Source organism: Equus asinus, chromosome 2 (assembly GCF_041296235.1).
Source record: "Equus asinus isolate D_3611 breed Donkey chromosome 2, EquAss-T2T_v2, whole genome shotgun sequence".
NCBI lineage: Eukaryota > Metazoa > Chordata > Mammalia > Perissodactyla > Equidae > Equus > Equus asinus.
Window position 1 is genome coordinate 100,856,238 of NC_091791.1, and position 26,411 is coordinate 100,882,648.

General features: G+C 45.0%; 1 protein-coding gene and 1 long non-coding RNA gene across 2 annotated transcripts in view; both read right to left on the reverse strand.

Annotated features, from left to right (window-relative positions):
* ABHD2 (abhydrolase domain containing 2, acylglycerol lipase) overlaps positions 1–26,411 on the reverse strand; it is a 95,709-nt gene that overhangs the window by 25,186 nt on the left and 44,112 nt on the right. Inside the window, exons 4-5 of the mRNA XM_014842558.3 lie at positions 17,733–17,908; positions 14,631–14,798 (exon numbers count right to left, since the gene is read on the reverse strand). Of these exons, the coding sequence (XP_014698044.1) occupies positions 14,631–14,798; positions 17,733–17,908 (344 nt within the window). The remainder of the gene's footprint in view (positions 1–14,630; positions 14,799–17,732; positions 17,909–26,411) is intronic.
* On the reverse strand, positions 18,683–22,009 carry LOC123281715 (uncharacterized). The gene is made up of 3 exons (XR_006521394.2): positions 21,913–22,009; positions 21,704–21,775; positions 18,683–18,820 (listed from the first exon to the last, which is right to left on the reverse strand). It is a non-coding gene; the product is annotated as an uncharacterized lncRNA (long non-coding RNA).

Below are 26,411 nucleotides of genomic sequence, written 5' to 3' on the forward strand. Positions count from 1 at the left end.
CTTAGAAACCATTGCGTAACAATACACATAAAGCTGCCCTGTCGTTTTGTCTTTTTAACGAGGTATAACATACACTCAGGAAAGTGCACAATTGATGAATTCATACATGTTTACAGCCATGTAACCACTACCCAGATCAAGACGTGGAGTATTCCTGACATTCCGGAGGCCCCCTCACGCCTCTTTTCACACAATATCCCCTGGACTTCGACTAATGATCACAGTCACAAAGTGTTGGGAGCTCCTGAGGCTCAGAAGGTGGCAAAAGATACTTAAGACTAAAGGCAAAGCTGGAGGCCGAGAGCTGCTCCCTCCCAGCGTGGAAAGACGCAGGTTTCCTTCACTCTGAGCGGGAAGTCTTTCTCTCCAGGGAGAATCAGACAGCTCCTGTTTTCTCCCTCCTGTGCCCAGCAGGCCTTGTGGCAGTTTGCAGGCCTCCAATAAACAGCTACTGACTTGAGTGGATCCTGACGGCCTCTGAATGGGTTCTGGTGACAGGCTCCCGAAGGAACCTTGAACTCTTGACTTTGGGATTTGAAATGCCAGCCTTTTGTCCCCACCTAGGCCATTCGCCCAAGTTTCTCTTTCTAAAAAGGTAGCAATGGAAGGAATATTGTACCTCCAGGGAATGCTGGCTTTAAAATGGGGAGCCATGATGTGAGAGAGGGGGGTCTTCAAATGCACTCAGCTGCTATCACAGGCACTCGGTCACACAACAAATGAAAATTCAGAAATCCCATTAGAGACATCTGTTCACCTCCCTCAGGCCGTAAGGGGCCTTCCAGACACGGCCTGGATGAGGCAGCACGGCGTCCCGGCTGAGTGAAGGGCTCTGTGGTCGACCGCCTGGGCCTACCAGTTATTGGCCCCAAACACTGCCAACTTCCCTCTGATGACCAGCAACCCCCAGGGACAAGGACAATCTACAGCTTCCAGGTGCCCTGCTGGAGGCTCGGCATCCATAGGAACAGGGGGGGCCTGGGAACGGGTTCTTTTAACAAATACTCGACAACTTTATCTTTATCACGGGGGAACTCTGGGAGGTACTACGACCTTGGGCAAGTTACCCAACCATCTTGGGTCTGTTTCCCCATCTGTAAAATGGAGGTAATAATAGCAAATACCTCCTAGAGTTATTTGGAGGAGTCAGTAAGGTGACAAAGGTAAAGGGCTAAAACCAGGGCCTGGAACATGATAAGCATTTAATGTTAACTACTATTACAACTGTTAATTCCCTTTTCTTTTAAAAATATCATTTAAGTACAACCATGTTCATGGCAGCTTTATTCACAATAGTCTAAAGGTGGAAGCAACCCAAGTGCCCATCAACAGTTGAGTGGATAAACAAAATGCGGTACATCCGTACAATGGAATATTATCCAGCCTTAAAAAGGAAGGAAGCGCTGACACAGGCTACAACATGGGTGAACCCAAAGGACATTATGTTAAGTGAAATAAGCCAGACACAAAAAGACACATACTGTATGATTCCTCTTGTCTGAGGTATTTAGAGCAGTCAAATTCAGAGACAGAAAGTTGAAAGATGGCTGCAGAAGCTGGAGGGAGGGGAACGGGGAGTCGTTGTTTAATGGGTACAGAGCTTTGTTTTGCAAGATGAAAAGAGTCCTGGAGATGAGCTGCACAACAACGTGAATGCAGTTAACACTACTGAACTGTGTGCCTAAAAATGGTGAAGATAGGAAATTTTATCTTATGTGTATTTTACCACAATTAGGAAAAAAATCATTTAAACAAAGAATTGTAGCTTAACCCTTAAAAAGGCCCATCTAGATTTCTAGATTTTTCTCCAAAGCAGTGTTCTTCAATCTGACCGCACATTAGAGTCACCTGGGGATCTTGTAAAACAGTAACAACAAACACTGATGCCTGGGCCCCCCATGGACTAATTAAATCAGAGTATCTGGGGCTGGGACCCAGGCATGGATGTTCTTTTGCAAGATTCCCAGGTGAGTCCAAAGTGCAAGCAGGGCTGAGAACCCCTGGTCGAAGGACCAATGATCTCTCCGGCTCAGACGGATGCAGGGAAGCATTTTTTGAGGCACGCTGTCCCATGCTGTCTCTGGAAGCTCTCTTCGCAGACTTCTTTCCTTTCCACTTGCAGTAAACAACCTTCACACATGGGGGCGCTGCCCTGCCTCTGCATTGGGGTTATACATCACCGCAAGAATGATGCTCCAGCCACGTGGTCCTCAAAGTGTGGACCCTGGACGAGCCGCATGAGCACTGCCCGGGGACCAGTTCCAAACGCATGTTCTCGGGCCTCTTCCCAAACCTACTGAATCAGAAACTCGAGGGGTGGGGCCTGACCAGAGGGCCTGTTACGACACAGACGGCTGGGCCCCGCCTGCAGAAGTTCTGATCCAGAGGTCCGGGTGGGCTGAGAATCTGCGTTTCTAACAAGTTCCCAGGTGATGTTGACGCTGCTGGTCCGGGGACCACACTTTGAGAACCACTGTCCTAGTTGACAGGAAAGCTGGATGAAACCTCAATTTCCTGTTTCTTTTGTCTTGTAAAAGGGCAGTTCAAAAAGATGCTTCCTATCACTCATAGTTAAATAAATGCAAACTAAAACGACAATTAGAAGTCATTTTCCACTGCCCATATTAGAAAAAAAAGAACAAGTTTGCCAATACCCAAGACTGGGGAGGGTGTGGGTGACAGGTCCTCTGGCCCATCCACAGAGTGTGCACTGGGATAGCCCCTAGAAGGCAATGGGGTTACAACATCTGCTAATGTTTTTAAAAGGACAAATTTTGGTCCAGGAATTCCACTTGGGAGACTTTATGCTGCACATGTGTGCAAAGATGTGTGCACGTGTGTGCAAAGATATGTAAGAATATTCACTGCAGTGCTGTTTGTAGCAGCAAAGAATCGGAAACAACCTAAATGTCCGTCAATGGAGGACTCGTTAAATTGCTGTGAAAAAGAACAGCATAGGGGCTGGCCTGCTGATGTGCAATGACTTCGAGCCATCTTAGCCAGGGACAAGAACGAGGGCGGAGCGGCGGGGGAGGCCCCATCTCGGTGCACTTGTGGGATTATATGCGCACACATATCTGACTGAACATTCGCTGAAGAACTGTGGCCAACCCATTTTCTGGAGAGGAGATTCGGGGGTCTAGGGTGGGAGGGAGATGTAGTTTGACTCACTGCATGTAGATTTTCACCCTGTTTGAATGTTTTTACTATGTATATATGTTACTACTTCAATAAAAATCCAGCCAGTTTAAAAATCTAGTGAAAATGCAGAATAAAAAAGATGTTTAAATCCCCTTCGATCAGTTTCAACAATGCTCAGTACACCCGACATCCCCCTCACGCTGGAGCAGTGGGTTTGCAGCTTGGGGTGGGGGGGCATTATTTGCGGTAAGAAACGCTAGTGAGGGACTTATTTTCAATTGTTACCAAAATTTTTACTTCTCCACCATTTCCCTGAGGTTCTGCCTAATTTTGTTTATGCCTTGGCTAATTATTTATATCTTTACGTTTTGTTCTAACATTGAATGAGCCTCATTAGATTGTAAACTCCAAAAAGCAAAGATGCTCTTGGTCTCATTCACCACTGTATCCGTGGGCCCAACGCCTACTGGGCACACAGTCAGTACGACCTAAGCGAACGGAGGAAGCTCGATGCACCACGTCCCAGGCTCTGTACTAGGAACCTAAACACAGGCGAGGAAGCAGGTTGAAAGGGAGGAAATGACTCCCCCAACGTCACACGGTGAGTGAATGGCAGCGCGGGACTCGGGAGCCGTGTCCAACCCCAAGGCCCACTCCTTTGCCTGGCCTCCCAGATCTACAGCATAGGAATGCAGGGATTAACTATTTAATTGTTAAATGTCTTACTTGCTTGCCCTCTGATTCCTTTTACACGCATCTACCTTCACCCAGGTTTGAGCCTAAGTATTGGAGACCTGGAGCAGATGCTCCGATGACACCGGGCAGCTATGAAACTGGATTGGCTGCGCTGCCGAGGAGCAATTACAGCTAACTGTGCAGGTACCTTGGGAACCTCAGTTTCATTAAATATGAACACGTCTGCTTTGGATAAAGGCCAGCCCTGCCTAACACTGGACGAGCCGTTGGACAAGCCGTGTCTTGTGAAGAGCTGCCATCTCTCCCAGGCAAGGGGGGCAAGGATGCGGGTCTGCCCAGCCCTGGGATGGGCCTTCCTGCTGGGATCTCCACCTGACAGCAGTTACGACATGGGCGGTGATGGTGGCCCCTCCCTGGGCTGTTTTACTCAGAGCTACGGCAATCCGTTTTTTAATACTAGGAGGATTTTAATGAGGTTCCACGTATTTAATCCTCATGGGATTAGCACCAGTAACAAGATTAAGGTATCTAATTTTGCCAGCAGCTTTTCAAGACAAGATGAAATATGAGACGCTAACTTGGCCTTCCAGAGATGACTACTACATGGCCATCTTGGAAAGGCAACCTGCTGAGACCAGAAAAGGCCTTTCTCCTTAACCTCTCGCCCGGAGGCAAAGAGAAGGCTGAGGCTGCCTGAAAGCTACTGTTTCATAAGCCATTTCCTCAAACGGCACCAACATGACTAAGCAGACTCAGATGCAGGGACCAGAGACTTGGTGTTCCAAGAGACAGAGCCCTTGAGTCACCTGTCTCCTCCACGCCAGGCCTGCGCCTGGCACACGGTGGGTGTGCCACCAGGGTTAGCCGGGTGAGAAGGAAGTTTGAATCGTGTGGAATGAAAGCACAGAGTACCAGCTAGCGTAACGTGCAGGGGCTGGGAAAGAATTACCCAAACAGCTTTCCCACTAAATTTAATCCAGGAGAATGATCGGGTCAGGCAACAACCTGGCTCACTGGCGGGCAGCTGGCGGCCTAGCAGCCCCTCTCGTTTTCAGAGGGAAGGGCTGTGAGTCATTTCTCAGAGCTGTGGGGAGGCCACTGCACAGCTGAGTCACCCAGGGGAGGGAACAGCTGCGGAAACAAAACAAAAGCCCTCTTTGCCTGTGACTTTAGGTGGCCTTGTCCTTGTCTCTGAAACAAAGATTTTCACAAATGACTGCATTTAGCTGTTTCCTCAGGTACAGGATGCCTAAAGTAACCTCCTGTGGCTGAAGGTTAAGGATTGGGATCTTACCCTTACCCTGAGGGTGCAGACCCTGTCTGCCTCTCCACAGTCCTGCTCTTGAGATTACTTCCCATCACAGTCCCTCGACTGGCCCCTGGGCACCACCTCAGTGCTCGGTGACTCTCGGCAGATGTTCTTGTCAGATGTTTTACGAAGAGGCTGGAGCTTCTGCAAATTCACCTCCTTCACCCCCCACTCTCCCTCTCTCTTCACCGTCTCCTCTTCCTCCCCCCTCCCCACTGTGTCTTTTTGCCATTTGAACACTCGACTGTCTGTCTCAGAGGCAACAGGATTCATGGTTTCATCTGGAATCATGAACACGATTCAAAATTGAGTCTGCATCAGTTAAAATGGCAGATATGAGAAGCTCATAGAAACATCTAGTTCAGGATCTAATCAAATATCCCCAGATACATTGAGCAGTAAAAACAAAAGAGAAGTTCCTTAAAGATCACTGTCTGCAACTCCTTATGGCAAGACGTCCTGGATCACGGGTGACCTCCACAGCATGCTCTATAGCAGGGTGACCACGCATCCTGGTTTGCCTGAAGTGTGCTGGAGTTTGTCTGTTATTCTGATGCTGATGATGTTATCAGTAAGGTCCTCTTTCACTCTCAAAGGCGTCTCAGTTGGGACGCTAAACTATATGGTCAGCCAGGCACAGGGACTCCTACCCTCCCAAGAGTGAAATGCTGCCCTCTAAGCAAGGCGAGGTTTTCAGATCTCACATCAAGGTTCCAACAGTTAGCTTAAAGAGCAAAAAATTCCAGTATTACACTCAGTTGGACATTAACGAGCTCCTTCTCCAAGCAAGAGAATACGATGCTGTGACATCAGGGACCTCTTCTCAGCTTGATGTCTCGCGCCAGAAGTCGTGTGTTTGGAACCAAGGGAAGGGCCAGCTCCCCTGCTTAAACTCACAGGGAAAGGTAATTTAGATCTTTCGAGACCATTTCAAAGCCAAAAGGCTCTAGCTTGGTGTTCGGCCATAAGTTCTCAGGAGGATCACAGTCCTAAAGGACTCAGTCACCTTGTGGGGGCCAAAGCTGGGTTGTTATTTTTATTCCTTTCATCTGATATAGAAGAAACTTTTAAAAACTCCCAATTTTTTTCTCTCTTTGAATCAAGATCAAACTCATGGACCCTTTGTCACCTGGCTCTTCACTTTCTGGACGTAAGACTTCAGGAGTCAGTCTTAGAACTGGAGGTCAGAATAACCACAACTGGATAATTCTGGTCTTCAGTGCATTTCCTTGGCTGGCAGACTCGATCCAGCTCTACTTTGCTCTGAACATGACACTGGGCTGAGGAGACAAGGCATTTAGCCAAAGACAGAAAGATGGAGCAGAATGTTTCTTGAATTTACTGGTCTCCTGCAGCATCATTGACGAAAATACTCATATGCCAAACAATGTCTGGGTTAGGAAATGAATTAAGTCAATAAAGAGCAAGCCAACATGTCTACTGCCGCAGTGTTCCCATTAAAGATTAGGCTCTTTATAATAAATACACTTCCAAAAATCTTCAAGAGTTCTACAGTTTCCTTCATTTCCAAGCATTACGCATCGATCTTATTCACATGACTGGGCAGTGGACCCGGTCAGATACGGTAGAATACTCTATTTCACTAAGAAATTTATTTAAAAGATGGATACATTTCACCCTTGTGGGTTCTACTAGTCATCCTAAAAGTTTCACATTTTGCATTTAGTCAGATTAGCTAATATTATTTAATTTAATTCATCAAAAGGGAAAGATTTCATATTTGCTACTTTGAAAAAAATCTATGAAGTGTATGATGCAGGCAGTGAGGAATTTTTTAAAAAAATAAAACTTTTCAGAAAGTTTAAAATATAGATAATAGAGCAAGTACTACAATAAAGACAACTTGCCAGCACTGACTGTAAGAGTTGACTCTGAATTTAGAAGCCCGTGGCTTTGAGCTGGAGGCGTGTGACCTGGCCCCGGGGACCGCGAGATCTGACAAGCAGCCAATCGTGAAGGCTGTGCAGCTGGAAAGCGAGCACTGCCTCCTTCAGAATAACCACCGGGGCCTGACCGTCCCCATGAACAGAGTCACAACTCAGACCAAGCTCAAAGAAGAGAATTTTATGCTCAACAGGCAAAGCTGCTCAAATGGGCCCTTGCAGAAGCTCACAGGCAGTCAGCTGGGCGGAGTTGCTGTGGAGGCTTGAGCAGTTGACTGTTCGAGTAAAGTTTCGCACTTTCTCTTCTCAGTTGGCTCACAGAAAACACAAAGCGAGACAGAAAGACTAATGAGGACAATAATCACTGCCATTTACCGGCATTTGTGGGACTCCACGCTACACACTTCTATATCAACGCTACCTATCTCAACACCCTTTGTGAACCAGGCCTGCAGAGTCCCATCTGCTGGACTCTAAAACACAGGCTTTTCCTCAGGCAGGCATTTCATGAGCTTCTCTCCCAAAGTGATAGACTAGGCGCAGGAGATTAACAAAAAATAACGTAAAAATTGAAAACTAAAACCTGGTCCCTGTCCTTGGAAAGGTTGCTGTTGGTAAACACTCATTTTGGACAAACCCAGCCAACAGGTTCGGACGGACGCGGACTGCTCCCCCACTCCTCCCTGGATGGTGGGCTGCTCCTCACCAGACTGGAGCTTCAGGATGCCCACTGCATTCTCACCACAGGGCCTGGCCCCAGGAAGGCCTGCAGGATGTGGGATGAACAAAAACCAGAGCCCAAACTCGCCAGGCCTATTTCTGTGGCTCTGAGGAGTTTCTGGTTGCTCTTTTGCCTTAAACCTAAAATGTGTCTGACTGGGAACTACTTCCTCACTCCTGAGAAGCATCGGCAGGACGCGCCCTCCTAGACGGGAAGGCGATGGAGCCTGGTGTCCAAGAGCACGGTCTCCAGGACTAGGCTGCTGGGCAGGAAACCGGAGCGCCCACTCATCAGCTTTGGAACCGGGAGCAAGTCATTCAACCTTGCTGGGCCTCAGCTGTCAAAGGGGATGGCTGACTTAACAATCCTACAGAGAACTTAGAACAGAGCCTGGCACGCAACCAACGCGAGCTAAGCCATAGCTACTCACAAAAGCAGTAATGAGCACTACCACCTAAGCGGGGAAAAATCTAAAACGCTCAAATATCTCCCTGCCCTTCTGTGTCCTAATGCACAATATCCTCAACAGGAAACGAACACTACAACAGCGGCCGTATTGAGCTGGGGTTAAGAATCAGTTTGAATGCTGCTTCTGCCACTTACTAGTTGCGTGACCCCGGGCAGGGCGCTTAACCTCCCTAAGCCTGTGAGGGGGACACTAACAGCCCCTCCCACGCAGCGGCGGGGACCAAGTGAAAACAGGCCCGCAAACACGTGGGGCGCGCCTGGCCCTCGTCTGCGGGACATAAATGACACCTGCGGCCAAGCAGGATCGTCCTGAATGAGTTTATCTTTCCAAGGAAGCACAAAGGATTCTAAGTCACAAGACTGCATAATTATCCACTCAGGAAATTCTTCTGCTCAAGAGAGATCTGTTTTCAACAATTTCTAATCACATCAGCAAAGATGTCCAATAACAACAGATTAGTGCTGATGTGGGTTGAAACAGAGTTAGTCTGAGAAGTGGGAAAACTTCTTTTACAATTTTCTCAGAAAGAGAGATCTGAGGGGGGTGCCTACAGGCAAAGAAGAACGTAGGGCTTCGTGTTAACACCCTCTTTAGTTTTCCTCTGGTCAAGATCAGTTTCCAAAGGCCAGGGGGGTACTCACAGCGACTGGAAGGCCTGGCATCTGCTCAAGGGCGACGCGGCGTGCACGACGCAAGGCTCGCATAGCCGTAAGGCACGCCTGTGTGAGACGCGCGGGTGTGCAAAATGTCACCTTACATGCACAGCCTGGCATTTCACACCCTCCCCTGGGTCCTCATTCAGTCACCCTGATGGGGTGAGCACCTTCTCTGGGCCAAGCAGGATTCCAGGCACTGGGGAGCTACAGCAGGCGCCACAAAGACCACTCGCTCTTGTGGAGTGGGCTTTTGGGATGGAGAGACAGGTAATAAGCACGTGAACAAATACAGCATTTCATCAAATCATAAGTACCTTGAAGAACATAAAGAGGGGGATTAGACAGAGAGCGGCTAGGGGATGGGGGGTCGAGGAAGGGCTCTCTGGGAAGGTGACGTCATGCTCGAGACCCAAATGATGAGGAGAAACCAAGTGAAGACCAGAGGAGGCCTTCCAGACAGAAACTGGGCAGACCTAGGATTAGCAGGCCCCTCAGGCCAGTGCCTGGTGCTCAAACACGCCCCAGGTGTGCTATGGCATGCCCTGGGGATCTAGAGCCCCCTTAATGTCACATCCAGGCACCCCTCGGAGGAGGCCGACTTGGTTGGGGGCCTATTAAAAGTGAAGGGAAAAGATCTAAAGGGGGCTTAAGAAACCTATCCCCCAAGTGCAATATATGGACCTGATTTAGATCCTGAACTGAGCAAACTGTAATTAAAAAGGAAAAACGGGCTGGCCTGGTGTTGTAGTAGCTAAGTTAGTGTACTCTGCTTTGGCAGCCCAGGGTTCACCCCAGGCACGGACCTACACACCACTCATCAAGCCATGCTGTGGTAGCGGCCCACAAAGAAAACAGAGGAGGACTGGCACAGATGTTAGCTCAGGGCCAATCTTCCTCACCAAAAAAAAAAAAAAAAAAAGGAAAACAAAGAAGTCAGTTGGGGAAACTGAATGGTACTAAGTAGTACTGTTAAGTGTTTTAGGTGTGATGATGGTATTGTGCTTATGTTTATGTTATGGGCTGAATCGTGTCCTCCTGAAATTCATATATTGAAGTCCTAACACCCAGTACCACAGAATGTGACTGAATTTGAAGAAAGGGCCTTTAAAGAGGTAATTAAGTTAAAATGGGGTCATTAGGGTGGGCCCTAATCCAACATGACTTGTGTCCTTACAAGCAGAAGAGATCAGGACACAGAGAGAGAGACACACAGACATGGACGCACAGAGAGACGACCACTCTTTGAAGACACGGAGGAGATGGCCATCCACAAGCCAAGAGAGAGGCCTCAGAAGAAACCAACCCCGCTCACGCCGTGAACTTGGACCTCCACCCTCCAGAACCGTGGGAAAATCATGTCTGTAGTTTAAGCCCCCCAGACTGCGGTATTCTGTTTAGCAAACTAAAACAGTTTACAGAGAATCCCTGTATCTTAGCCTTACGCACTAAAATACCACAGATGAAATGACAGGCTGTCTGGGACTTGCTCCAAAATCATCTTTGAAAGGGGAGAGAGGAAGGGGGTGGTTTGCAGATGAAACAAGATTGGCCACAAGCTGAGTAACTGTCGAGGTTGAGAGATGGGTACACAGGGTTTATTCTAAGTTTGTTTTACTGTTCTCTCGACTTGCATATATTTTGAACATTTCTATAATAAAAAGTTTTTCAGAAACTGAAGAGGAAACAAGGAATGTGTAAGACCTGCATCTGAGGCTCTCAACCCTGGGGGTGCTTTAGACTCCCCAGGGGCTGGGCCCTGGGCATCAGTATCTTTTAGAAGCACCAGGGGGAATGCTAATGTTGATAACCACTGAACTACACAAAAGAACTAGAAGTTCTTTATGGGAGAAACTAAGGACGACCTGAAGGAACAGACTGTATGTCCTGCAGGAAAAAAGTAAACACTATAAAAATAAACTGTTCCAAGCTAATTTGTACATTAAAACTCCTATTCAAAGATGGTGATGCATTGTGCTAGCGTTCACCAATATCTACTTTCCCTCCCTGGGGAGGACGCTTCTCCTTCACCCCACCGAAGCCGGGCTTGGCCGTGTAACGTGCTTTGGCAGTAAATCACGACCAGGAGTGACCTCCATCATTTCCAGGCAGAAGGTTCAAGAGCCACATTCTTTCCACTTTCTGTGACGTGGGTAACATTCCAGCTGGTGGCTGCTCCATTGGCGTGGGTCCTTAAGTGAGGACGGTGACGGTGGGGACATGGAACCCCCAGCCAACCATGATGGATGTGTAGAGTGAGGGAGAAATAGACCTTTGCTTTTAAACCACTGAGATTTGGGGTTGTTTGTTCCTGCAGCATAACCTAGTCCATCTTGACTGAGAGAAATTCAACGCAGAACTTGACAAAATAATTCTAAGATTCAACTGAAAAAAATAAATAGGCAAGGAGACAAAAGCACACTCTGAAGAAGCAACGAGCCAGGGTTAATTCTAGGAGACACTGGGCCATATCACAAAGCAGCAATCATTATAAATCAATAATAATACCAGGTATAGAAACAAAAGTCAACAAATATATTCGTACTTAAGTATAGAAAGCCCATAAACAGACAGCTAGACACTTAAGAATTCAACACATGATTAACTGTGCTGAAGGTTTTCAATTCTAGCATGTTGACTGTCGAGCTGCCTCAGTTTACCAGTCAAGAGAAATAAAGATGGGCTGTGCCCTAAGGTACTAGGCCATCTTTGTTGAAGGACTGCTCCTTATTCACCAGTCCAGGGAAACGTTTATTAAAAACACATTGTTTTAAACTAAAGTCACATCAGTAGCATCTAAGGAAGCACTAACGCTGTCTCTAGCTATTTTGAAGATACCAAAGATGTGTTAGTTCGGATTTCAACAAAGTGTCTGAATTCTGGATTTTCGATCTTTTTAAGCTCACATCTGTTTGACCTTATCACCCAACGGTTTAAAAATGCGCTTCAACAGTTAAAAGATGTAATGATAAACAAAAAGACCAAATACCACAGCTCGAAAAGTCACCCATCTCTTCCGGGTCACCTGTCTTTCTGGAGAAATACTAAAGTCTAACAACTACGGGAATCCACTTCCAAAATTCTGAGGAAACAAACCGTAACAACCACAAATAAAAGGGAACAGTTAAATTCCTTTGAAAAACTTGGGAGCTGGGCTCTCCCTAGATGGATTCGCCTCGCCCCATGGATTTTCCTCACTCAGAATCTGCTCACCAGCCCAGACACCCACTTAAAAGGCAGCTGTGCAGGATGCTTTTCCCCACAGCCCACTCCTCTCTGTTTGGGAGCTCCAACCCATCCTCCCCTGGGGGACCCAGAACTAATGCTCTTGCTGGAAGAATCCTTCCTTTTGCAACACAACTCCTTGCCTATGGAGACAGGCTGCTTTTTCCATGCTGCTGCCGCACGCTCGCCAGACCCCCACTCATCACACCGTATCGTAATTATTTATGGATATTCCCATCTTCCTCTGCAGAACACATTTTACTAATCTGGGCCACACAGAGCCTGGCTAATCCCTCACTACCATTAACAGATCTTCACGTATTTGAACGAGAATAAACCAAACATTTAATAAATGGTTACTGTATGTTAGGCACTCAACTGTCTGCTAAGTCCCTAGTAACCCACGTTTAATTGTAAAATTACAACCCCTATGTTGCAGTTGAAGAATCTGGAACCAAGGTTAAGCAAACTGCTCAAGACCACACAGCCGTCAGTGGCAGGGCCGCGGTATGCTCTGTGACCACGTCCCACATTGAGCTTGCTCTTCTCTGCTCCTTCAGCCACTAGACTCCCCGACTCGTGTGTGAAGGCCGCCCAATCTCGTCTCCTTTCCCGGCAGCCCGAGCACAGCGCCGGGGGTCGGGGTGGGACCACACAGAACCAGCTCTTCTACTGCGGGTCTGGAGGCTGGGGAGCCACATCCAGGCTCGTGTCTCAGCTTTTCTACTTCCTCAGCTCTTCCACGTCTACTTACTTCTTCTACTCTACGTCTTGCCCAGGTCACTCAACATCTCTGTGCCTCGTTTTTTCCCATCAGAATTGTACTGTCTCGTGGCTGCTGTGGAGATTAAAGGCATTATGTCTGTGTGAGACACCAGCCCTGTCGGGCGCACTTCAAGTGCCCTCACCAGCATCTCTCGCCTTGTTGTTGGCACACCATGCTGTTAGTAGTCCCAAGTCTCTGTTCTGGGCCCTGCGGCCAAGCCAGGCCTCAGCATTCTCTTCTTGTACAGACAGACTTTTATATCCATGGACAAGACCTTATAATCATTCCCCATTACTTTCATTTTTGTTAGCTTTTTCCTGTTTCTGCCTTTTGGACCCAAACCTGTCTCCACACACTCACTAATCTCTGCCTGTGTTATCTGTAAATCTGGACCTTTACCCGTATCTTCAAGCCAATGACCACACTGTTGAACTGAATAGTCTGTAAAATGGGTGTCTTTGGGTGTGGGAGTGAGCGCAGAGGAGGAGCGGGCTGCGGAGCACGCAGCCTGGCACAGAGCATGCACACCTGCTCACGCTTCCCACCCACGGCCCTCCCTCCTCACCCTTACACGTCTCCAGTGACAGCAGAAACTGCAACAACCTTGCTGGAGGACAACCGGACATTATGTACAAATACGCATAAAAAAATGTCAGCTTCGAAATTCTGCTCCTGGAAATTCACTCCAAAGAAGTCATTAAAGAGAGGAAAAAATTCCATGTAGAGTTATTTATAGCATTGTTATTGAAAATGCTGAGAAACTTTAAATAACCTAAATGGCGTACAAAGTGGAATGGTTAAACAAACTACAACACAGTTTAATAGCAATAGTAATAATAGCAATGTGGCTCCTAAGAAAGATTAAATATAATGTCCATGCATCTTTATGTTAGTGAATATAAAGTTATTTAAATAAGTCACCATAGATAAACACACTACGACTGCACCTAAAAAGAAACTATGTGCACATAGATAAAGATCAAATGGGAGGATGAAGAAATAGAAATAAATTATAGTTATGGTGAGATTATAGATCTAATTTTCAGTTGTTTCCCATGAATACACATTATAATTTATTGGGTTATAAACATTCCAAATGTTTGTATATATACAGACACATATTTTGTGTGTTTATTATTTAGTGTGCATGAATAATCTGAAGGGGGAGTTAAGGAAGAATTGAGAAGGAGCGGTCCAGAAGACAGAGCCTTAGCTAACACAGGACTTCCATGAAAGGCAAGAAGCATTTGTCTGAGATTCACTTCCTGTTCTCAAGGAACTTGAAATCCAATGAGTGGTTCGTGTGCCAGATTCCCTTCCCACAGACATTCCCCCGCCTCGTCACAACCCTTGCTTGCCAGTCACAAGAGTCCTGAGGAATGAGTCAGGATGGCATAGTGGTGAAGGGCATCAGCTACCCAATCTACCTGGCTCCCAGCCCTGCTCTGACACTTAACAGCCAGGCGACTGTGGGTAAGACCGTCCCTGTGAGCCACAGTTTCCGCCTCTATGAGATGGAACAAGATGGGGTGGTTACAGTGCCCATGTGAAAGGCTGATGTGAGGCATGCCATCATAAATGCCCAGGACAGTCGGCTGCTGTTGTAACTGTGTGCCCCACCATCTCCTGCAGATGGGTATAAATTCTAAACTTAGAAAACTAAGGCAGAAGCAGAAAGGGCAGTGCACTTGCAGCGAGAACAGAAAAAGCTGGGACTCCACTTGGCCACATCCCATGCTTACTTACCGTAGGTGAACATGCGTGGAGAGGTCAGTTCAATGTTGGGCAGGGCGCCCAGGTGGTTCAGCACGGCGCACCGGTAGCCATTTTTCTGGGCGTAGTCGACAAAGGTTCGGATGTACTGCTTCTCGCTGTGATTGGCAATTCCAGGACAGATGACCATGGTGACATCATCTACAGGGTAGAGAAAGAGATACCGACACATCCAATAAAGAGTGACATGTAAATGGACACAATTATACTCTGCTGGCTTAGAAAATGGTGGGGGGGAATTTAACATCCATCTTTTCGCTCAATTCTTTGGGGAAGAATATCTTTCTCTTCCAGCTGGAGCTGTCTACATCAGTGCTTCTCCAACTACTTATAGTGAAGAGTCGGTTTTTAAAATTTTCAATCCATCATGGACAGACACTTTTGAAAAGTACAATAAAAATTAATTACAAGAAAAATGAAACAAAACTATCGATTTCACTTTTTATTATTAGATTCAACAGATATAAAATTACTCTGTGGAATTGCTATACAGGTTTCTGAACATTACTCTTCTATATGAAATTCTGTATGAATGAATGAATGAATGGAAAAATAAAAAGTAGTGTTTGCATAGATCTCTCTGATCTAGTAATTTCACTTTCCGGTATTTATCCTAGAGATATACTTGTTCATTTGCAAAACTATATATATACAGTATAGACTATAACGGCAAAAGAGTGAACATAATCTACCTGTCCAGAAATAGGGGTCTAGTTAAATAAACTATTGCACATCCAAGTGATGAAATATTATGTAGCCCTTAAAAATAATGAGACATCTTTATATACACTGACATGGCAAGCTGTACAATATGTATTAAGTGGAAAAAAGCAAGTTGCAGAAAAGGGTTATGATACGCTGCCATTGGTGTAGACGAAAAAAAGACATTTGCGTTTATACATGTATTCCCTAGCTCTGAAATCAATGTAAGAACCTAAGGGTGGGTACCACTGGGGAGTAGAGTGAGAGAGACACTTCTGTTTGCACTGTATCTCCTTTAGTACCTTTTGAATTTTCTATCATGAGTGTGAATGACGTACTTGAAAATATGAATACATATTTTTCTTTAAGAGAAAAGTGGTGTTTAGGTTATTAAATCGTATCATAAATTTTCCCTCCAAAAGTTAAGATAATGCAATTTAAAAATTCTTATGCAACATGCATAAAAAACCTTAAACATTTTATTAACATTGACTTAGCAATTCTAATTCTTAGAATCTTGACTCAGATTTTATGACTGAGGATGCTCATTAGTTATTTTTAGTAACAAAACTATAAACAAGGTAAATGCCCAAGAAGAGAAGAATGATTAAATTATGGTACGGCCGTGTTGTAGAATATTAAACAATCATTAAAATTCTGTTTTTGAAGACTTTTAGACTTTTAAGGACGTGGAAAAATATTTATAATATAATGTATAATAACTCAAATTTTGGAAAAACTATGCATAGAACTAGAAGTAAATGGAATAAAAGGTTAACATTTTAAATGTTTAACATCTTAAAATGTTTCTGTATTATCTAAATTTTCTACAATGAGTATTTGTTCCTTTTGTAGTCAGAAAAACATCATAATAGGGAAAAAAGGGCTGCTTTTCTTAGAGCATTTCTTGGATGCAAATACTGCCTTCTCCAGAACCACCTTCGTCAGTTCTGTCTGGCGATGGAGACGACAGAAAGACAGGAACGAGTACAACAAAGAATCAGAGGTTTGCCCTTTTCAACTTCCCACCTCTGTCCTGGTAGAAAGAGCAGACTGATGAAATTGAATTTAGTGCTTTCGTGGTAGAAGAAGGAAAAGCTTTGGAAACGAGAAAAATATTTAACTGGGTATGGTAGAGAAATAAATATTTGAAAGATCAGCTACAAGACTTCTAAACACCATGTGAGCTCCTAACCTATTCATTTCTTCATTCCTTCTGTGACTGCTCATTGGGAGCCGATGGGTCTGGGCTCGGGGGTTCTTACATTCTAGCAGACAGATAATAAACAACCACCCAAAGGAGGGTAGAGAGTGGCAGGTACCGTGAGAACGCAAGCAGGAAGGCATGATGATTTACTGGAAAGGAAACCCTGGTTAGGGAGGCAGGGACCGTGTCCCCCCGGGGAGGTGACATCTGAGCTGAGACCTCAATGACATGGAGGCAGCCATGGGAAGGCCTGGGGACAAGCATTCCAGACACAGGGAACATAAATTAAACATTCCTCTCTACCTACTCAGCAGTTCTAGTTACTTTAAATAATTGGGAGTTATAACATAATTACTAGAATTTACCCATAAATATTTACTGACTTCCTATAAAAAACTAGGTGCCTTCGTATCCTACAGAACTCAAAAGACACATTCTCTTCCAGCAGGAACAGCATTTAAAAGGTCGCTGCCATCTAACCCCGCTTCCTCAAAGTCCTCATCAGGAAGCACTTTATGAGTGTTTACCGTGCAGGCTGGACGGCGCAGGGCCGAGTTCCAGCAGCAGTGAAAATTGGAGTTATTTCTGAGAAGCGGGTGTCCCGGACGCCTGCATAAGTCTGACCCTAATGCATCTTCTTGTCCACGGAACCTAAGCAGGGGTACCTGAGAGCCTCTGTTACCTGCTGCATCCGGCATTAAAGCCGGCTTACACTGCATCGTGAAGGTTCAGCTTCCTCAGCAGCAAAGTAGGTAACAAGGCTCGGACCCCTCACGGTTGTTGTGAGGATTAAATGAGATAATGGTACCTACAAAGCACTTAGAACAGTCTGGTTTCTGTTGCTGTCACCAAACCAGAGGGCTGGGCCTGGGGACCTGGGCTCCGAGTTCTCCATCCTCCCCTTACACCAAGCTTCTGTCATTCACAAGAGGATTGAAAAACCGTACTCAACAACGCTTTCCACGGAGCTCCATGAGGGGACGGGCAGGCGGATCTGAAGCCAGTCCCTGATGGCTGCTCCTAAATGATGTATCTCTGCAGACTCCCCACCCGCCCCTGGGTGCGATGGCGTGTAGCAGTGGCCCGAGCGTGTACACCATGCTCCCTCCCTGACGTCTGCTCCTTCTCCGAGTGACGGCCAGGTCAGACGACCCCAGGAAGCTCACCTCCAACACAATGCTCAGCCAAGGGCTCGAAGAGGTCGAAGGTCGAAGTGGCCCCGTCAGACATGGTGATGAACTTCCGGTGTCCGTACGGGTGTGGCGACCTTACCCTTCCCATCTTCCCATACAAGGCTGTTTGGATGTGTCCACTCTTCCCCCAGATCAAAGGTGGAATGTACCTAAGAAAGAAGGAGAGGAGATGTCAATCTTCTCCACGTTCATTGACTGACGCTCTGCAAAACCTTGGAGCAAAAGTCTTTCAACCTATTTAAGTTTTTTCCTGGCAAATTCTATACACTAAGCATAAATATGAAATTTTTTCTTAACTTTACATCCATGCCATGATTTACTCCCTTCTTCCGTTTGTTAATACATCCTGCATCAGATTAGCTTTAGAAATCAATCAGGCCATCCTTATATAGACAGGACTTCAAATTTAGGGTGTTGAGTAATTCAACAAGGGTTATTTCCAGAATGCAGAGTAAAAAGAAAGCAAGTAATACATCTTGAACACATGCTACTCGACAGGGTCAGTCTCATCACCAGAGAAGCGAATGTATCTGAAACAGCCAGCACAGCACCCACGCTCGCTGAACGCTCCCTTCGCCCCTTCCGCTAACAAGGCAGGCCACCGCGCAGGGCTTACTCCATCAGCAAACTTGCTGGTCTCTGTCACACTGGGAAGCCCTGGAAACTCTTCCAAGAGCCCATAGGCGCCTTGTGCGTGTGTGTTTCTATGTGGGGGGGGGGGCACGGTATGCCCCAGAAAAAGAGCCGGGAGGGCAGGGCGGTATACATATTTGCTGGATTAATGAGGGATAAAGGCTTGTTGGCTTAAGCAAGGCACGATGCCACCCTGACAACTGTCCTTTGTGAAAACATGGAGAGACTCTGCTCCTTGGTAGGAAGTGCAAAAATCACAGACCAGTGAATTACCGGGAAAACGAGGCGCTCCAAGTGACAATTAAGAAATGATAACAGTTCACAACCACAGTGCAAGACGAGCTCACTGACTGCAACTGCCGTTGGTTTCTCTTCCTCGGCTTTGAGCCCGAGCTCGACGGTTGGCCAGGGTCTGTGTGCTCTATAAACTAGAGTCATAGAATATAAAATGGTAATGACATCAACCCTTCATCTCTGTATTGTATCACAGTGGTGAGCGTTTTATTAAGAGTCTCCCTTAACCTATTTGCCATTTCATGCCTATCATTTCTATCAAACCACCCGATCCGAGAAGCCCCTTTTTAAATTAAATCAGATTTACTCTTTTTTAAATATATAATACATTGAATCTACACACATTTACGTGAAGTGAAGCTATCACATTAAGCAAGCCAGTTTCCAGACAAGCCTCCCCTTTGGGGGCAGGGAGGAGAGGGCAGAGACCTAAGGACCTGAAGCCACTTGCCAGCATCACACCACAGGCGCCAATCTCAGTGCTGAGGCCTTGGCCTTTAGAAAGCAGACGACGACATTTATAAGAGGTGGATTTATAAGAGGTGGATTATATTTATAAGAGTGGATTATGACAGCAACAAAAACCAAACATAAAAATAACGACAATTGGACAAGTGACTACTACATAAGATTTAGATAGAATTTATAAAGGGTTTCAGACTACCAAGTTGGACAATAAATTGTGCATAGAGGGAGGGGAGTGACCCAAGAAACCAAACTCCTCATCATTCCTGGAGGAAAGTTTGAAGAAAGTTTTGTTTATAATATAAATTAAAATAGAAATGTGCTAAGGTAAAAAAATTTCAGAAGAATGGGTTAAATTTCATATGCCTATCTTCTGATCTTGTTTAGAATACAGTGTAATCTTAGAAAATAGGACAAATGAAATAAAATTTCTTTTTGGCTATGCACAGATTTCCCATATAACGATGACACACGTGATCGTCCTGAGGCCATGCTCCTGAGTGAAGGTCACGACACGCCCTCTGAATCTTGGCAATAGCCCTCCAAGTGGCCTCCCAGCCTTGAGTCACCTACTCCAGTGTCCTCCTGGCCACTGGAGGGATAAGTACCGTCATGTATCACTTAATGACAGGGATAAGTTCTGAGAAATGCGTCATTAGGTGATTTCACCATTGTGCAAACATCACAGAGTGTACCTACACAACCCGAGATGGTATAGCCCACTACACACCTAGGCTCTATGGTACTAATCCTATGGGACCATTGTCGTACATGAGGTCCATCCTTGACCGAAACATCCTCACGATGTGCCTGACTGTAAATACACAGAGCCGACCACGGCCCTCCACAGCATGGGTCCTAGCTTGGCCCGGAAAACCCACCATGCCCTGGTGCCTGCTTCCCTCTTTCTGCTTAAGCTCCAAAAAACCTGAACCACCAGCCTGGCTCCACCCCAAACAGGCACCCCTTGTGCTGAGCTGTTCTTCTCAAGCTGTTTCTTCTGCCTGGAATGCTTTCCTTCTCTCCTTTCACACCCGGTTTTTCTCCTGACCAGCTAATACTTGTCTTTCAAGACTCACTTCCAATCAGGTTCCTGGAGGAGCTGCCCCTTCTCTGTGCCCCCCGACCAAGCACCCTTGACATAGCTCTGTCCTAGCACCCCCGAGCTTGACTAATTTCTGTGCTCTTTTCAAGCATACTCCTCCCTACCACCTGCAGGAGCCAGCATGTTCTCCTTTGTGTCACTCCCCAGGGCACTCAACACACACTAAGCATGTAGGGAGGACTTGCTGATGAACAGAATACAAACCCACTTAGTAAATCTGAAAAGACAAACATACACTTAAAGAATCATATGCAGGGGCCGGCCCCATGGCCTAGTGGTTAAGTTCAGTGCACTCCACTACGGTGGCCCCAGGTTTGGTTCCCAGGCGCGGACCTACACTGCTTGTCGGCGGCTATGCTGTAGCAGGGACCAACATACAAAATAGAGGAAGACTGGCACAGATGTTAGCTCAGGGACAATCTTCCTTAAGCAAAAAGAGGAAGATAGGCAACAGATGTTAGCTGAGGGCAAAATCTTCCTCAGGAAAAAAAAAAAAAATCATATGCACCATAATAATTTGAATTCGGCTGTAATATGATTGGTGTTTGGCTGGTGTCCTCTATCCAGCTACCCAGCACCTTTTCAGACTAGGCTGGGACACAGTTCTCAAGGGGTGCTTGTGTGTGCATGTGTGCTTATGTGTGTGTGTGTGAATAAGCGACCGTCTCAGGATCATTTGGGACTTTCTCAGCTCAAAGTAAGGTCAATTGTACACATTGGAAGTTTCATAATCTTTAATTTTATGACAATACCACCTACTGATAAAACACTTTTTAATTAACTTCACAATAACACCACACTAGGGTTTACGGAATTGAATTTTTGGATAGCATTTACTGTGATGGCATTTTACTGTGTGTTTTTGTTTCTTTATATGACTTATCCACGGGTCCCAGGAAAAAAATTAAAAAACAGAAAACCAGAATAGGTGCCTAGTCACATGGTCTACGTCAGGGAGGAAATATGGAACAAAACAAGAGAATATTTTGAAATTTAAATAAACACATAAACACTTAAGAGATGCTGCTGTCAGAGGCCTAGCAGCTTCTGCTTGTACCTCCTTGGAAGCCTGGCACCACGCTGCAAGGAGGGCAGGGCTCAAGGGCACTGTGCTAAGCAAACTAAGTCAGGCAGAGAAAGACAAATACCGTATGAGCATACGTAGAAGACAAACAGACACATAGATAAGGAGAACAGATTAGTGGTTACGAGGGAAAGGGCGTGGGGGGAGGGTGAAAGGCGTACGGGGGCGCATGCGTACGGTGACAGATGGAAACTAGACTATTGGTGGTGAGCACCATGCAGTCTACCCAGAAACTGATACACAAGGATGTACACCTGAAATAGACATGTTATAACATTTACAACGTTATAAGCCAATGTGACCTCAATAAAATACTTTTTAAAATAAATAAACAAATAAATAAAGTATCAAGGAATAACATACGTGTTGTTGAGCACCTAATAAAAAAGAGGCCGGGGTCCGACCGCCTAATGAGGAGAAGCACCATGGAGGGGCCTAGAGGGTGAGAAACGGTACTGAGCGCGAGGTGCATTTTACACTTTACAGCGCCACCCAATGGCCTCCCTCAAAAGATGGATCAGTTTGCATTCCTGACAATTATGCGTGAAAGTCCCCGTCTTCCTCATCCTCACCAGTAATTTGGTTGTTCTCAATCTTTTACATTTTGGCCGCTTTGATAGGCAAGAAGACAGGTATTTCATTTCAACTTGTTTTCTTAATGTTGATTCGATCTATGGTAAAAAAAAAGAAAAGTGTCTTATCTGAATTTGCATTTCCCTGATTCCTATGTTTATTGGTCATTTGTATTTCTTTTCTGTGAATTTTCTGTTCATATCCTTTGTGCATTTTTCGATCATCTTTTTCTTTTTCCTTTTGATGTCTAGGTATTATTTTCATCACCCCTACATTAAGTCATTGTACATTATATGTTGCAAAGGTTTTCTCCCAGTCTATTGTATGTTTTAGTTTTACCTTTTATCTTATGAACTTTTATATTTTGTGGTTAACTTTGTTCAGTTTTTGCTGTTAAAACCTTTGTGTTTGCATTTGGTTTTAAAAAGAGCGATTCTGACACCTAATTATAAATATATTCCCCAATATTTCCTTCTATTACTCCCACAGTTTAAAGAAATGTATTACTCTTACATCCACTTATTTTTGTAAATGATGCAAAGTAAAGATCTAATTTTTTCCTAACAGCTAACTGTCCTTACACCGTAACTGGCCCATCCTTTCCCTAGTGATTTCAACGGTCATTTTTCTTTCCCTTGGTGAGGAGGACTGTCCCTGAGCTAACATCTGTGGCAACGTTCCTCTACTGTGTGTGTGGGACGCCACCACAGCATGGCTGATGAGTGGTGTGTAGGTCTGCACCAGAGATGTGAACCTGCGAACCCAGGGCTGCCAAAGCAGAGTGCGCGAACTTAACCGCTACACTGCTGGGCTGGTCCTCGACTGTCATTTTTAATATAAACCAAGTTCCCAACTACAAATTTAGATTTGTTTCTGTATTTTCTATTCTGGTTCATTGATCTATCTAATACGACACTGCTTTAATTAATATAGCTTTATGAAATATTTTGAGGGTTGATAGTACAGACTTCCTTTATTCTTCTTTTTCAAAATTTTCTTGGTAGATATTTGGCACTTGATTTTCCAGATGAACCACAGGATTAGCTTGTTCTAGGAAAATTTTGGGATTTTTTTCCAGACTTATATATTACCATGGGGAGAATTGACATCTTTACAATTTTGACTTGTCCCATTTAAAAACATGGTATATCTCTCCATTATTCAGTTATTTACATCCTACAGTAAAACTTTATACTTGCTTCATGTTTCAATACTCGGTTTTTACTACACTAATTTGCATGCACTTCTAAGTTTTTTTTTTTTTAGCTATTCTGGGAGTCTCTGGGCATGTTTTACTCCTAACTCCCTTCTGAAAGCAGAGGGGATGTCTCCTACTTCTTTACCAATCTCTGTGGCATTTTGTCCAGTGTTATGCTGTGGCCAGTGGTTCATAAATGCTTGTTACTAAGAAAGCAGCTAGCTCACAACCAAACATAGAGGCCAGCCTGTCCTTAACTTCTGAACCTATTTATAATCAACATCTGGCTATACTAACACATCTGCCCAGTGGGAAAGACCACAAGGGAAAATCCAGACCTCCCTCCCACCCACATCCCTACACACACATTACACGCACTGCTTTGGGGCGGATGGAGTTCACATCAGCAAAAACAGATGGTTGTTTAAAAGAGAATTGAAAAAAAAAGGAGTTGATTAATTCTCATCTTTACCCTAAATCTGTGAGTGACCAATTCTTCCTTATGGGACCTGGGTCCCTAGGTTGTAGATCAAACCACTTTATAGCTACTGAACCCACACTTAGCTCTTACTCCCTGTGATTCTCTCCAGTACCTCCCTACCAAATTAGCACAGGGCTTGGCACACAGTAGGTCTTTAGGATATGTTGTCTGAGATTGAGCCCCCACCTGACTCACGGCAAGTCCTTTCCAGGGAACCAATGCCAGTAGCAGCTACTCCCTGGCATTTTAAGTTTGTATCAGACAGGATGCTTTGGAAAAAGCAACAAAACCCAACTCGGAATAACTTTAAAAGGGACTATATTAGAGGGAGGCTGAGGTGCTCATCAGATGGACAAGAGGCTGGAGAACCAGCTTGAGGAGGGCAGCACCCAGGAGAGAAACCACAGGGCTACTCTAGGGACATGTCCTTTACACAGTCAGCAGCATCACCCCCCAGAAAGAGTCAGTATCCCAGGAGTGGAGTGTCTAGAAGAAGGGAGATTCAGAGTGGGTGGGCAGGGCGCTTTGACGTACTACGTAGGTCATTGGGAGAGAAGAACTTCCCGCAACAAAGCTTGTGTGCCCTTGGAGAGGAAGAATGGATGCTGGGCAGCGGGGAAGTGACAAATGTCCCCTACAAGGCTTTGGGCTGGACTTGTCTTCAGTTCCAGAGTCTTCTTTAGTGCCCCCAATACTCCAGAGCCCCTATCAAACCATCATGTTCTCATCTATAGTTTTTCCCAAATCTCCTCTTTCTGTCCCTGTCCCCAGCCTTGGTCCCAACACTTAGCATTTTGCACACTTCTCAAATGTATTTACTTGAAGTGTCTGCTTCACCTATAACACACGGAGATCAAAAACAGGCAACCTACTTGCTCAAGTGTTTTTTTTCTCACACATCCCTCTTTCTAAAAGCAAATTTTACTTAAAAAAAAAAGTTTGTGTTGTTTTCTTTAATGGAGACATCTAGAAAAGTAGAGTTTTTATGACTCCCAGTCAATGATGTTAACTGGTCTTAGAGTCAAGTAGCACATTTTGGGGAACCCATCACTTTGGCCCCACCACTTTTTTGGGGTAAAATTCACATAACATGGAATTAACCACTTTAAAATATACAATTTGGTGGCATTTAGTACATTCACAATGTTGTGCAATCATCACCTCTATCTAGTTCCAGAACATTTCATCACTCCAAAAGGAAACCCCATATGCACTGAGTAATCACTCCCCATTCTCCCCACCTCCCCAGCCCCTGGCAGCCACTACTCTGCTCCCTGTCTCTATGGATTTACATATTCTAGATACTTCACATAAATGGGATCACACAATATTTGGCTTTTTGTCTTGAGATTTTTCACTTAGCATTATGTTTTTGAGGTTAATTCATGTTGTCACATGGGTGGGTACTTCAGCCCATGTTAAGGCTGAACAACGCTTCATTGCATGGGTGGATCACATTTTGTTTATCCGCACACCTGTTGAGTGACACTTGGACTGCTTCCACCTTTTGGCTATCGTGAACAGCGCTGCTACGAACACTGGTGTCCCACTTTTTGTTCCAATACTTGTTTCCAATTCTTTTGCGTATATACCTAGGAGTGGTATTTCCGGATCAGACAGTAATTCTATGCTTAACTTTTTGAGGAACCTCCAAACTGTTTTCCATAGCAGCTGCAACACTTTACATTCCTACCAGCAAGGGACAAGGGTTCTGATTTCTCCACATCCTTGCCAACACTTGTTATTTTCCATTTAAAAAAAAATTATTATAGCTATCTTAGTGGGTATGAAGTGGCATCTCATTATGGTTTTGATTTGTATTTCCCTAATGATTAATGATATTAAACATCTCTCCTATTTTGACTCTAGGCCACTTCTTTCCACTCTATTTTCATCTCTATCTCTAATATTAATTACAATTTAAAAAATTAATCAGTTGATAAATAAATATATACTATCAGCCTCTTGTTCATTTCACAATGGCTATTACTGGCAGAAAGAATCGAATCGGAATGAGATTGGCAACAGTTAAAACTGTGTGTGGTGTAATTCAGTATTGTCTAAAAATTGACGAAGGAATCCAGTTTTCATAAAAGAATTTATACTTGCAAAATTTAACCAGGAGAATTGGACTTGGTGGAAATATCAGCCACAAGAGAACTTGCTGTAGCAGAAGCTATGGTCAGTAACACACAATATGGACAAAACACTGATTCCAAGCTTTACAGTAAAATTTAAATGGAAAACAAACCTGATAAAGATAAAACTTAACTGTATTGTACTAAAAAGTCACCATAGATTCAAATTGGCTCAGTAGGATTTGTTCCAGAAAATATTTTTCATAAAACTCTTTCATGTTTGCATAATTCTGATGAAAATATCTGTATTTAAAACATCGTCGGGTTCCACCTCTCCTAAGCCTTTTCCCCAAGGGAGAGCAAGTGGTTAGAGTTAGAACCCAGCTACAGCTCCATTCCTGCCCGTTCCTCCTTCTCAGCCCAACCAGGACAAAAGACTCAGGGCCAACAGAGGAGATGCTATGAGCTAAAGAGTAAGCAGCTGGGTGGGGGAGAATATCCACTTGTCGGGGCCACTCAGGGGCTGTGGAGTCCGGGGCTGGGCAGCCCACTTGCTGAGGAGCTCTGTGGAGGTCAGCTGAGTGGTCCTGCTTCTTTCCTTAACAAAGAGATAATTGCACTCATGATTGCACAGAGAAAAAGAGAATGGGAGGGAAGAGTTACCATGCTCTAATTATCTGCAAGAATGACATACGCGTGAAGGCAAAGCCCACTGGAATCTTCCTATGGCAAAGAAACGTC